The 14729-nt window shown below is 37.0% G+C and overlaps 1 protein-coding gene across 1 annotated transcript in view; it reads right to left on the reverse strand.

Moving 5' to 3' along the window:
- The window catches only part of SYNPO2 (synaptopodin 2), a 90147-nt gene extending 84536 nt beyond the window's left edge, over positions 1 to 5611 (reverse strand). Inside the window, exon 1 of the mRNA XM_053461422.1 lies at positions 5418 to 5611. Within this exon, the coding sequence (XP_053317397.1) occupies positions 5418 to 5522 (105 nt within the window). The 5' untranslated portion in view covers positions 5523 to 5611. The remainder of the gene's footprint in view (positions 1 to 5417) is intronic.
- Between the last annotated feature and the right edge of the window lie 9118 nt (positions 5612 to 14729).

The raw sequence follows: 14729 nt of genomic DNA on the forward strand, positions 1-14729 counted from the left end.
TGTGTATTTGTGTATTTTTCTTTAAAATAGCACCAAACTTTAAGGGTGCGGCCTATAGTCGTGCCAATACGTTGTATATACAGTACTGTATATTTGGTTTTTGGATGACGATATAAAAATATACCTGAATGGTCACAGCTACATTACAGACAAGCTTTGCAAACCTCTTTTCATAAAATATTAAGGGGATAACTAGACTAAAAATTGTAGTATTTTTTAATTATGTATCAAAATAAGCATATATGAAATCGCAGGTGACATACACATGCAAAAGTAACAGAATTTGCTGCGCATGTGATATTATAGCACCATCATATTCCTCCTCGCTGTGCAATTGTTAAACAGGACATAACAAGCAGTGCATCACATAACAATTTGGAGTTACAGAAACAAAAGGTGATGAGGGCCCTGCTCAAACAAGCCCTTACTCCATAATTGCGTACAGGTTTACATCCTAATAAGGTAGGATAAAACCTGACTAAAATAATAACATGTTCTTGGCAACAAATGAAATCTGTAATTTATTTTTGTTAAAGGCTTCATCCTTTTCTCACCACTTTGATCCCAGAGGGGTAAATACATGAGTAGTTGGACGTGCCGATGTGACATTTAGGATTTGCTGGTGGGAAGCCAAAGACACTGGAACGTGAAACGAACAATGAAACCAACTATTAAATAATGTTTGAGTATAACAAGAGTCACATTTTCAGTTACGTTGACGTATATCTGATACGGCTCTCTGACACTGTTAAAGGGCAAATTCCAGCTTCGAGTAGTTAAAGTAGAGGTACTGGATAAAGAGAGCAAACTGCAACAAACACTAGATGAAGAGAGAGCACTACCCGGTTACAAACAGCAACAAATACAGTAAATTACTTTTTATGATTACTGTTTGGTAAAAAAAAAAAAAGAAGACGGAGGAAAAATGGTTATATATACTCATAGATGTATGAAAATGTCAAGATTACTACACAACCATGATGGTAAGAAGCACCCACGTCTACAGAATAGGGTATAGAAGGATAAGTCACGCAAGTCTAAGATACCTATCCAGCAAATACTAACAGACCTAATTTAATCACTGAGGGGTAGCTTTAATAATAGCCTAGTATGACTAACTATACAGTTATGAAACATATGAATAGTTACAAAAATGGAAGTGAGATACACTTAAGGAAGACAGATAACAGAGAGTAAAGCCTGGTTGTCTTCACCACTGGGGCTCAACCTTTTCTTAACTAAGACTGATTTATAACATGTCACAACCACAATGCAACTGCTGTCCCTTAGTGTAAATGAGGGAAATCTGATCCACCTCCTACACAGCTCTCTCTTCTCCTCTGCTTCCCAGAGACACAGACCCATGATGTCATAACCCTGTGTCTCAACAAGTATTTCTGCTCATAGTGTTCGGGGAGAAGAGAAAAGTGATCTGTGCTGGCGACCTTCTCCACACTTGACCATGAAGGGTTTGTTGGTAGATGTCTGGTGACCTTTTTTTCAAGCCAAGACTAGGTGTCTACATAAAGTACATATCCCTCACTGAGTAGTGTTCTTAATGGATCCCCTTACCAAATCTGCTTGAAATACCCACAAAATGAAAATGACTCAAAGAATATGGTCAAACATCATATATTGTTTTAAATGTTTGGTAGAACACATGTTTTAGCGCTGAAAACTATAAATTCACAGAAGAGGTCATTCCTTAATTATGTTTATATTCTTCTTATTGAAGTTGCCTTTTTGGTAAGAAAAAATAAAGAGATACACTAATCATACTTCAATACCTCTAAGTATTTCATGGTTACGTTCTCTTTACTGCACAATATACTGTGTGGGCCTAAAATATAACCGTGTTTATGTAAAACCAGACTTCTTACATGTGTGCACAAAGCGTAACTTTTCTTTGACTAAAAAATGCTATGTACAGCAAAAGTAAATTTGGATAAATACTATAATTCATTATGTAAAAGTTCTCTCATTGCACATATTACATACTCTTGGCAAAACAAACCACTATAACTGTAATTTCCTTTACACTGTATCCCCCAGAAAGGATGTTGTAAATTAACACAACATGCTACATGGTGAATAATGTGATCATTGTCTCTTATAAAAAGAATTAAAAACATATAGTTTCAATTATTTCATATTGCACTGGGTAAAGTAACTTAATAGGTACGGCTTGACATAAAAACACATAAAGTAATACTTAAGGTAGACACAATCCCATCTGGTGAAGCAGAAACATGCCTAGGGGTTTACATTAGGAACCCAAGCCAACTTCAGAGACTAAAGGGAGAATATAAACACAATTAAGGAATTACTCTTCTATGAATTTATAGTTTTCAATGCTGAAATCTGCATTCTACAAAACACTAAATACATTAAGTAATGGCTTTTCTTTAAGTCTACCATTTCCTTGATGAGCATTCCAAGCAGATATACTGTAGGGAGGGAACAATTTAGTGCATGTTTCCAGAAGAGTATGATGTGTAAATCCTAGTCAATGTGGAATATATACTTTATGTACACACTAAGTCTAAAAAATGTTCTTCAGACATTTACCAACAGAGTAAAACAACATAGTAACATAGTATACTTTGGTGGAAAAAAAAGACACAACTGTATCAAGTCCAACCTTACTGTTGACCCAGAAGAATGCAAAAACTACACATTTAACCAATTACCAATTGTGCCCCAAAAAAGGAAAACGTCTTCTTGACTCCAAAATGGCAATCGGATTTCTAACTAGACCAACAAGCTATAACTTATCAGGTCTTTATCTTTCTTTGTAAAAAAAAAAATCAAATGTGTACTTAAACCCTTCATGACCATGACCAACAAAAAATGTAAATACTTAAAATGTTAATTAAAATAAATAAATATGGGAGATTGTAAAAATACATTAAAAAACTTTCTTGCTCCAATCCAAACTACAAAAATAAGAAAAAAAAATATATAATGAAATGTAAGGGGGTCATGAATGTGGGCTATTCTACTAAAGGGATGTTGTTGAGTATAAATTGGGGAGGTATCTGTGGGGCCTAATTTGTGGAAAAAGTATATCCTTAAACAAACAATATATAATTTGTGTAAGTATGCTAAACATGGAAAAGGGAAACCATGGTTGGAAAAAGATACCCCCCAAAAATACTTAGTTCAGTAAAACCCTTGTGTCAAGAAAATGTTAAAGGAATCAGTTAAATATGATAGCACTCTGTAGGTAGTGAATTCCATATATTTATTGTTCTAACTGTACGTTTTGCTGCTTTAAGTTAAAATTCCTTTCTCTAAGTCTGAATGATCTCTTGTTCTTTGTAAAGTCCTAATAATGAACAGGCCATCAGAGGGTGCTGGTATTCCTCCTGTATGTATTTGTATAATACTATCATATCTCCTCTTATAACATATACCTATTCTAGTCTAAACAAAGTCAGCTTCTCTGGGCTTCTTAATTCATTTCTCAGTCAGTCTCTGCAATTTTTTGTGAAGCGTCACTAGCTCTGCATACTTACCAGCACTTCAAATCACCCAAACTGGGTTACTCTGTGGAACCAGTAAAGCCCATTAGGACACAGTTTTCTATTTTTATAAACTGATGAATACATATTCACATTGTGCATGTGTGGCTTGTCATAGAACTTCACGTATACGAAGAAATGATTTATGTGAATCTGTAATTTCCCTGACCATGGGTAGTTATTGCCAAAAATATGTGAAAAAGGTTCCTCGAAGAATTAGTAGGACTAGTACATATATATAAGCAAAATGGTACAGACATTGTGAAAGGGAGCAAGTTTTACATCACTTTTATTATGTTTTCCTACAATATACTACCATTATTTATCTACTAAGTATATCGGCTTTCACTAGGTGGCAGAATTTCACTGTCTATGTTTGCTGATTACTCCATAGAACTGATTACATTCATTACAAATATAAAAGTAATACTGAAATACATTTACGTGAACATTATTAATTGTCCTTATATGAGTAATAAGATATATTGAAAATGCATATATATGTTTAAATCTATTTGATACCGTGTGTATGAATCACTGTGGGAACTTGGAAATATTAACCTCTTGCTCCCATACCAGGAAAGTATAAGGGATCTCAATATGTATAGCTTGGAGAAGAGGGGAGACGTGATAGCAATATTTTAATTCATAAACAAAGTATAGGAAAGAAGTTTATTTTTTAGGAGGGATGTTAGAACAAAACGCCATATTCTAAAACTGGAGGACCAGAAGTTTAGATGTCATGTAAGGAAGTTTTACTCTACTAATAGGGCGGTAGATACGTGGAATAGACTCCCATTAGAAGCGGTAAAGGCTAATACAGTGAGGGAATTAAAACACGCTTTGGGATAGGCGTAATGCTATCCTGAATCTGAAACTAAGACTAAGGGCTGATTAACGTCTGATTGTCACAATAGGAAAAATGGGCTAAATGGTTCTTATCCACCGTCAAATTCTATGTGTCTGTACTATGGTTATATCCTTCTTACAGGGTCAGTCCTGGACCAAATCGGGGCAAATTGGGGCAGTTTCTGGGATGACTGTCGCTGCCTTTTCCTTGGTCCAGTCCCCCTAGGCAGCTGCCTGACCTTCCTGGCAGTGAGACTGGACAGTTACCAGGCTGCTTCATTCACCATATACCCCAAACACACAGCTATGAGGGTAACTGTGTAATGCAGCATCACTTGTCGCTGTACAGCTGCCAGGGAGTCCCTGATCTTCTGTGGTTTTTAAATTAAACAACCACTACACAGAACTTTCCTACATGGAATTACCGGTGTATATATATATATATATATATATACCAGAGGTTGAATGCTCTCATAACAAAGTGTGCTGATCTTAATGACGTCATGCTGCACACACCATTAAAGAAAACATTAGCATATTCCCAAATGTAAAACCTAGTACACTTACACTTATTTCTTGCAGCCAGCTTGGACCATGCATTTAGCTAAAATCAGGGAATTTTTTCTTTAGCCTAAGCCCTTCATTTGTCCCCTTTCTCTGTACAGAAGACCCTGAACAGGCATTTGGCACCAGGGACTTTTCTTGATCCACTTCACAACCACAAATCCCTGTTATGATAGTCTCTGCACCCCCAATACCAGTTGTTCAACAACTCACACCACCCTCAGCCATGCTTGTTTTTTTTTTTTAATAGGATCTATAGTTTAACAGCAGCAAAACCTGCTCATATACATTGTATGCATGTCATGGTAAAGTACATATCCAACTTTTAATTCACTAACATATTAACACTTTCAGTGGCAGTGAATCCCCTCCTGATACTAAAAGATCATTCAGAATCAACCACCTCCTGAAGGAGGTAACTCATCACCTGCCTTTCTGCTAGCAAAGTGTGTATTTAGTCGAAGACTTGATTTATCTTACCTTGGAGACATGAAGGGGCTCCTGGAGTTCTTTGCCACCTTGTAATCTAAAGCCCCAAGGCGCTCCTCCATTCATAGTAACGCAGATATAATCCCCTGTCCCCATTGTGAGTGTTTGTATTCTCTCTCCCAACTCCACGATCTGTGATGGTGTATATAGCGGAGACTGCGCTTCTCAGCAGCTCCCTGATCCCAATTGCCCATGGAACTGTGGACTCCCAGCAGAATGCATCTGTATACACAGAGCTCCAGGGATCAGCCCACTCATCGTGACGTCACGGTCCAGCCCACCCGTGGGAAAGTGTCCTGTGCCCTTCCCGAAATATTAACACCTAACTCCTGGCTTCATGCCTTCCTTTGTTTGTTTTTAAGTTTTGTTAATTTTCAAAACATATGATGATGTTTCCATATAGATTCTACATAAATAAACTGAATATGAAATAAAAAAAAAAGCAAAAAGAATATTTAGTTTAGCTGTCTTATTTTATTTAATCAGTAAGCAAGAAGCCATTGTACAGCACTGCAGAATATGATGGTGCTATATAAATTAATAATAAACAATAATAATAATAATAGAGGAGATAATCTACCATTCAGTGTAGTTTTGTAATATTCAGAAACAATAAAAAATGATATTTATTAGAATTTACAAAACAATATTTTCTTCTTTGAAGAAGGAAAACAAACTTTGTTCAACTCATTCTAAAAAAAAATTGTTTTAATTGGATAGTTCAGGAATTTTAGACTATGATAATAAGTACGGTATATCTGCTTTTTTACCATTTCAGTAAGAAATAAAACAAATATTACACATGGTGGAATATAGTATACTAATCTGGAATATTTTCCTTTTTATAAATGTTTTTAGCATATGCAGGATGTGTAGAGACACTAGCTTGGCGTCATGAACTATGAACATTGTGTGTGGCTTGTTTTACATTACAAAACAACTCTAAATTCAGCAATATTCATTAAATATGAAGAAATATTTGTTGTGCCCTTTTTATAGAGAGGAACATAAATTCATTTAAAACACCCAATGCGGATTAACAGTAACCATCAGTGGCACATCATTTTCTAATCTCACTAGGAGATTTTTTGTGTATTTATTTATGTTTGCTTGTTGTCTGCTATCTGAGTGGTGCTGTCATAATAGTTCCGCACGCTGTTTAGTACGTAGGGATAGAGGCACTGTGGCTATATGGTGCACTAGCCAACAGTAACTGACCTGCATGTCATGACCCCTGTCCATGGTACTGACCATGCATTGGCATGGACACGGTTCATGGTACTCAACTCAATATGAAATAGTTCCCCTACATTTAAAATGTATTAGACTGAATCATTATATTGCCCTTACATATGACTGCCCACCCATACACACAAACATCCTAGCATATATACTTAGACACAAGCTTACTTACCCTTATACAGACACACTCGCTAGACAAACTTTCCTTCACACAAAAACTTTCAAAACACACACACTCTCTCTCTTCCCCTTCTCTTCAGAATCAGACCTCACACTCCCTTGATTTTGGGCCAGCCCCAACCGGCCCTGCTTCTCCACCTCAGTCCACCTCTGCAGGGCACCAGCAGGGCTACGGACACCACTAATGGTGGTAAGAGACACTTTTTGACTGGAGCAATATTGGAAAGGTTACATTAATGTATACATTGTTGACGGAATAAAGAAATTAAAATAATATGAAATGTGTTGTTTGGATATTACCGTTTGACATTAGTGAGAATCATATTTGGCTTAGGCAGTTCCTCTTTTTTTAATTGTATTAATTTATATATTTTCTAAGTTTACTACATATCTGCCCACCACTAAAATTAGGTACACATTTTCCCCGTCTCTCTTTCACTCTCTCCCTCTCATTATTTTTCTATTATCTCTCTCTCTTTATTCCCCTCTTTTTTTATCACATTCCCTCTTTTTTCCTTCCTTCTTTCTCATTTTCTTCCTTCTCTCTCGTCATTGGCGTTCCCTTTCTTTTGATTGCCTCTCCCCCTGTTTTTTTCATTGCTTTTTTTCTCCCTCTTTTCTATTTCTTTCATCTTTTTTTCCTCTCTCGCTCTAGTTTCATGCTTTCTTTCTTGATTCATTCTTCCCAATCTTTTTTGAAAGAAAACACTCAAGCAGCCCTTTAACTCCTGTACTCATACACACAACACTATGCAACATTATCTGTCAGTCCTCCCTGACAACACTATCTGGTAGCCCCTCCCACATACAACACTGGCAGCCTTCTCCTCTCTGCACACAACACTATCTGGCAGCCCCTCCCCACCTGCACACACTATTCAGCAGCCCCTCTTTGCACACAATGTTATGCAGGTAATGCAGTAGCCTCTCACCTCCCTGTATGAGAGGTACATTTTGCTGCAGCCCTTCCCACACACAACATGATGAGACACCCCTTCTCTTCTCTGCATATAACACCACTGGCAGCCCCTCTCCTTCCTGGTCCATGCAAGCACTGTTGCAGTGTATGTGTCTGTTGTTAGAGCCTTCTCCCTGCTCACTATATACCTGGTGAGGTTATCCAACTGGCTTCACCTTAAAAACAATGGTCAAGCCAGACAACTTGGCAACCCTAGGTAACTAGAGTTACCTACCATGTTGTAACCACATGGTTGGCACTCTAGACTATTTCTGCCTCATATGAAGATGGGACTTAAAGGGATAAAACTCTTAAGGCTCATGGAAAACATAAAACAGCATTGTCCTTAAGGGATTAAAACATAGCACCAGTAAAGTAACCTTAAGTTTGTAACAGCTATGCCATCGTGCAGTGGATTATTTTTTTATGAAAGATTCCTGTTACAAATAAAAAAATGCAAAAACCTTAGCCATGCTTTGCCCACTGGTGAAGGGCTTTTTAACATCATAGGGTGGGCGTCCCGTCCTTTTCTTGTCATAGATATTCACTTGCTCTGAAAAGACCACCATTTTATGGTAGATAAAAATTAAAATTGCGATTTCTCATCTTCCATGGGGTTTGCCTTGACATAGCAAGTGAGCTTGTGTGCTTTGGCAAAAAATACAGTTGTTTAATATATATATATATATATATATATATATATATATATACTGTATATATATATTTGTAAGTTTGTATTTGATTTACTGCTGCTGCCCTCCACATGCTGGCAAACCCAAACAGAACAAGAGGTCTGATAAATCATAGGCTACCATTCCTAAAATAATGACAGAAATCTGACTCCAGCTACATCAAAGAGAACCTTGGGATAAGAGCTATCAACTGCCAAAAAACGTGAAGTATATTATCAATGTACTCATTATAACTCAGCTTTCTATCATAAGCATTGTTATGCCTGAGCCCATGGCAAGCTTCAACAGATTAAAGCTACTGTTCCACTTAGATAAACATTAATTGAACTCTTTCTAGTATGTTAAGGAAATATATGTTAGGAGATTAGTCCTTTTACTCTAAAGGTTTAATCAGAGAAAAAACAACAGCGTTAATAAAACAATTTAAGGTAACCACGGTGGAAATCATTAAGAGGAAATCAGAAAAACTATAAAATCTATTTATTGATTTTAGCAACAACTGGAAAAATATAGATACACAGAAACAGGATTGCCTCAAGCGCTCAAAAAATCTACAAATTATCGAGTGGTCACCTCTTTCCGTGTACTGCAGGATTTCTGGACCCGCTTCAAGATCCCATGCACCATAACAAGAACACCAGTTCAAAATCTGGAAGTAAGAAGATGAAATATAGTCCGTACGAAATCAAATGATCTTTTTTCACGTCCTTGGACCAAAGTAAATAGAGCACAAAACCAAGCAGGACCAGGCTAAACCCTTGACACGTTTTGCACCATACATCCATATTCCAAAGCAGACTAAATGGCGAATAAGCTGTGTCTCTTAAATAGGAGAAGGGTGTAGTCAGCTACACATTAGAACCTAATAATTTAAACAAAGCTAAAATACAATGTGTATAAGGGCAGGAATAAATACTTCTTAAAGTGGTAACGTACACCTATAAATGAAAATTTTATATTGAGCTGCCTTTACTGGGTAGAAGTGCAGCATGATGGCTAATTTCAGCAGAAAAATCAAATAACCTGTGGTTTTCCAGTTGCCCCAAGTGTGCTTTTCAATGAGACAAGCCAAAGTAAAATGCTTTGCAATAGGAGTCACCCCAGGATTTTCCTTAATAAACTCCAACCCACCAGTTTTTCCCTGTTATATTTCCCCTATTTAGTATGAACTAAAGCTTGTTCACCAAGATAATAAATCATGTGTTAGAGTGTGTCTGAGGGAACTGTAATACAAAAGAATGTGGCTTGCAGGGCAGGCTCACTCTTAATTCTGAACATGCAATCTGTTGTTGTGGAACTATGAAATAAATGAAAGATAAATACATCACTGCTACAACTGGAATAACATTTATTGTATATCTACAGTTAGCTTGAACTAATCAAAGACAGGTGCAACACAATACACTTAAAAAGTAACACTACTAACACTTAAGATATGCATACTTGCCAACTGTCCCAATTTTGCAGTGTCACTCAGTAAAGCTTGTCAGAGGCTTTGTCCGAATGAGAATGTAAATAAGTGTGAGCGAGAGTGTGAGAGAGAAAATGATGATGAGATGGGAGTTATGCAGTACTACCATCAATGTCTGGCTCAGTATATAGTAGTTATGGGAGTTATGGTGTACTATCATCAGTACCTGGCTCAGTATTTAGTGATGGGAGTTATGCTGTAGCACCATCTGTGTCTAGCTTGCTATATAATGATGAGAGTTATCGTGTACCATATAGTGTAGCATATAGTAATGGGAGTTATGGTGTACCGCCATGAGTGCCTGGCTCAGTATATAGTAATGGGAGTTATGTTGTACCACTGTCTGTATCTGGCTTGCTACAGTATACAATGATTATACAATAATAGGAGTTATACTATATCACTGTATGTGCCTGGTTCGCTCTATTGTAATTGGAGTTATGCTCTACTACCATCTGTGTCTGGATATATAAAGTTAGATAGAGTTATTCTGTATAACGTGTCAGGCTCATTATGTGCTTATGCTCACTATGAGCTTCATTGTATCATATCTATGTCTGGCTAACTGTATGCTGATGATGGCTATGCTATAACACCTGCACAGGAATAATGGGGATTATAGTACACAACCTCTATAGTGCCAAAGGTTACTTTACTGTCCTATTGTCCCTAATATTCCATTAAACTCATGAAAAACACTTGCTCAGGTCCTGACCAGCACAAAATGTGAAGTCAATGGGTTTGGGGAAATGTCTTTTCCTATTATTTCTTAATTCTCTGCACCTAAGATCTAATATCATTAATTCCTTGTTATTTATTTAACTAATTTTCTAAATAAATATGACAAAACTATTTCCTATTAGATGATGCACTGCAAAAGTATCTACCGTATAGCAAGGATGTATGATGGTGGGAATTTGGTGATGTAATCTTTGCCATAACTAGGCAGAGGTAAATTATGCTAATTATGTGGGTTAGGAAGAGTGGGGGGGGATGTTGGGGGCAGTGGGTGTAGTAAATTTTCAAGGTGTGCTGCAAGGTGTCCCTGGAGATTTTTTAAATGTTGGCAACTATTTGTTATATAGTAAAGATGTAATGAGTACCATATGTACCACATATATGTAATGTGATATGAGTGTGATGTAATGTAATATTATCTTAGCATTTGATTATTACATGGATGGATCATTATTTGTGGTGCTACACATGGAGGTACTGTAAAATCTTACATATAATACACTTTCTTCCCTACTTTAGGACACTAAGAAAGTACCGTATTTGCTCGATTATAAGACGACCCCCCAAAATCTAAATATTAATTTAGGGAAAAAACAAAAAGCCTGAATATAAGACTACCCTATAGGAAAAAAAGTTTTACTAGTAAATATTAATTCATGTAAACTATTTTTTCATATTTAATAAAAGCTTTTATTTCCTTTTATTTGCCAACCTGTCCCCCCAGTTATGCACATCTGCCCCAGGGTTGCCACTCTGCCCCCAGAAATGCCTTATACCCCCTATTTGCCACTCTGCCCCATGATGTGCCTTTTAACCCTCTATATGCCACTCTGCCTCCAGAAATGTCTTATACCCTCCTATATACCACTCTGCCTCATGATATGCCTTTTAACCCCCTATATGCCAGAGTGGCATGGGGCAGAGTCGACAGACACCTTTCTAGTAATAAATGAAAAGAAAAATTGTTGGCGGCAGCACCAGTATTACTGGGTCCTCATTATAAATATAATTATTATTATTAATAATAATAAATGTGGACCACTGGAGGTCTTTGTTATACCACAAGCCCTATCCAATATACCAGGGCTTTAGCCCTGCACAGTCTGCTATATATTTTCTTGAATATTATTACCATACTTTCATCTAGAATAGTTGTAAAAAATATCATATTTAACCTCTGCACATAATAACAGAAAAATACCAGTTGGACTGCTCAGGAAATTACAGAAAACAGTTTCAGAATGAACTACCTTAAGTGGTATAAGATAATCTCACTAGATAATTATCGACATAAATGAATGCCAAAAACTTTGTGCAACCCCACCCCCCCATTTTAAAGCAAAAGTAGTTGTATTTTACAATGAATGACAACAATGTTAAAGTATTCATTTAAACTCCCAATATCCTCTGGATTCACAGAAAGGATAATCACGTAAATCTGTCCCTCTACAGCCAGGGGAGGAATTAATTACAAAAATTTAAAAACAACAAATATATATTCTAGCTATATGGGACTAGACTGGTCCTTTGATGTAGTAAAATAGTAAATATTTCATTATTTAAGAGGACCTGTCAGTCCTCCTCAGATATATATTTTTACATTGTGACAGCAGGACATGGAGGAGCTATGGTTTCTTTTTAAGGTGAGTAATGTTTTTTCTGTTCAATGAATGCATATGAAAATACTTACAAAGTACTGTCAAATGGATTCATTGTTGAGACGGTTCCCTAGGACACTGGATATTAATTATATTTCACCCTCTACAATCTCTGTTATGATAATAATGATAATGATTGTAAGCTCGCAAGAGCAAGGCCCTCTTCTCCTTTTGGACCTGTTCGCTATTGTTTATGATTTTTTTTATTTTACTGACTCTGTTGTAACAGCTCTACAGGATCTGCTATATAAATAAATATAATATAATGATATCAGCAGATTCCATGGTGCAATTACAGTGAATGGACAGTACACATTCAACAAAAACATGAATGTTATACAATCCTATACAATATTAACAATACTATTAACATACATGAGGATAATAGCATCTTGTTATTTTGTGAGCTTACAATCTATCATCTACAATCATATCCAGTATAAACCACCTGCCGAGATTGGTTTTGGAAAGTATTTTCTAAAATGGATATTGCCATATTGTACCTAGAGAAAATAGTCCAAAGTTATCTTTAAATTGGACCAAAGTTAATATAAAGATATACACATACATGGGAACTCTTCAGGTTTCAACTGGACTAGGTGAAATGCTGCTTCTTCAGGTCATCCAATCCTGTCTCCAGGTCATGAATATGACCCACTAGCTGCACAATTTCCCTTCTACCCCGTACAGATTTAAACTATCTAAAGCTAGCACTGCTCCTTGCTAGACCACCTACCACATATCACTAGGTCTCTCTCTCTCTCTCTCTCTCTCTCCCTCTCTCTCTCTCTCTCTCTCCCCCCCCTCTCTCTCTCTCCCCCTCTCCCATGGGTACAGTGCAATAGGAAGGTAGCTATGATATGTAACACTGCTCTGGTCTAAATCATAATAAGCCATGTTCAAGATGTGATGACTGAATTGTGTATTTCCATGATACCTATAGAGTATTCAACTTTCTTTTGTATACTTTGTAATATCTGCTTGCAACCATGGTCCACTTGTCTTTACATGCAGAAGACACACAAACTCCAGCAATCCACCAGCTGTTTGTCATGAGCAGGAGAGGATTACTGGGTGCATAAATACTCCCTACCTAACATTTAAGTTGGTGTTGTCACAGGAAAAGAATGAGCAACATAAATTCTCACCCATTTTGATTTATTGTCTGGGGTGAAGGTAAACGAGTCAGACTCTTGAAACATTGCGATACCAACCTGCCTGTTTCTAAAGCATCTTTTCTGGAGAACTGAGCCCTTTATTGATTGCATTTGTATTGGCATTAAAAAAATAATTAGGGGAGCAAAAACAAAACAGAAATGAGAAAATGTGTTGGGGATTAACTTGCAATATCCAAACCAGGAGGGAACAGGTTAATAAAACAAGGGTTCCAGAATGAGACCCATACTATTGGCAATAAAATAAAGGTGTACACTGATACTAGTCGAGTGTATTTTACCACAACATCCTCTAATATACCAGGACATTTGACCAGTCTGATATCCAAAGGAGATGCAAGACAATCCTAAAATAAATAGAAAGTTGCAAGTATGCAAGCCACAACTGCATTTCTGGATACCTTTTCTAATATTGTTGCATAGCTAGTATTTGCCCAGCCTTTCCTGTATGGAAAGTAGGATATTGAGGTGAGTCCTGCCTTATGTCAGACCCCCCAAAAGTGCTGATGAGATCGCCTCTAAAACCCAGGTTTATGATACAGGGGCAAGAAGACAGAGTGTCTCCACTATATACCATGACGAATACGCACTTTCCGGGCCCTGGAAGATCCTATAAAATGCGTATCTTAGTCACCCTGCACTCTATAGACCCAGTATCTTACCTGATAGACTTTTCCAGGACATAGTTAACCCCTTAATGACAAAGCCCGTACATGTACGGGCTCAAAATGCATTGTTTTCAATGGGTTTAGGGACCACCCATTGTCCTTAAGGGGTTAATGCGACACATGACATTCTTAGATGGCTTGGGAGGTAAGCCTGTGGGTCGTAGGCTCTAGGAGTGAGTTTTGGTGTCCAGCCCACGCCTGCATACACCCCTAGACATTGCTTTCTAGGGTGCTAGTCAATCGCTGCCCACAATCATTTCTGAAGACAATGCAATGGTTTCTTACACATACTGTAGATGTGTGAAAAAGTATTTGCCTCTTGTTTTTCATCATTTATTGGCTATTTGTCACAACTGATTTTGGTTAAATACGTTTGTGTGGTTATAGTTATATATATATATATATGAACTACAAGCATGCAAGCTTAAGGTCATGAAAATCCAATGAAAAGGATTATTATAATTATTGGGCTCAACCTGCTCAATATAGATCTGATTCACAACAGCCCTTGCCATCAGACT

Source organism: Spea bombifrons, chromosome 1, assembly GCF_027358695.1.
Source record: "Spea bombifrons isolate aSpeBom1 chromosome 1, aSpeBom1.2.pri, whole genome shotgun sequence".
In the NCBI taxonomy this organism is placed as follows: Eukaryota; Metazoa; Chordata; class Amphibia; order Anura; family Pelobatidae; genus Spea; species Spea bombifrons.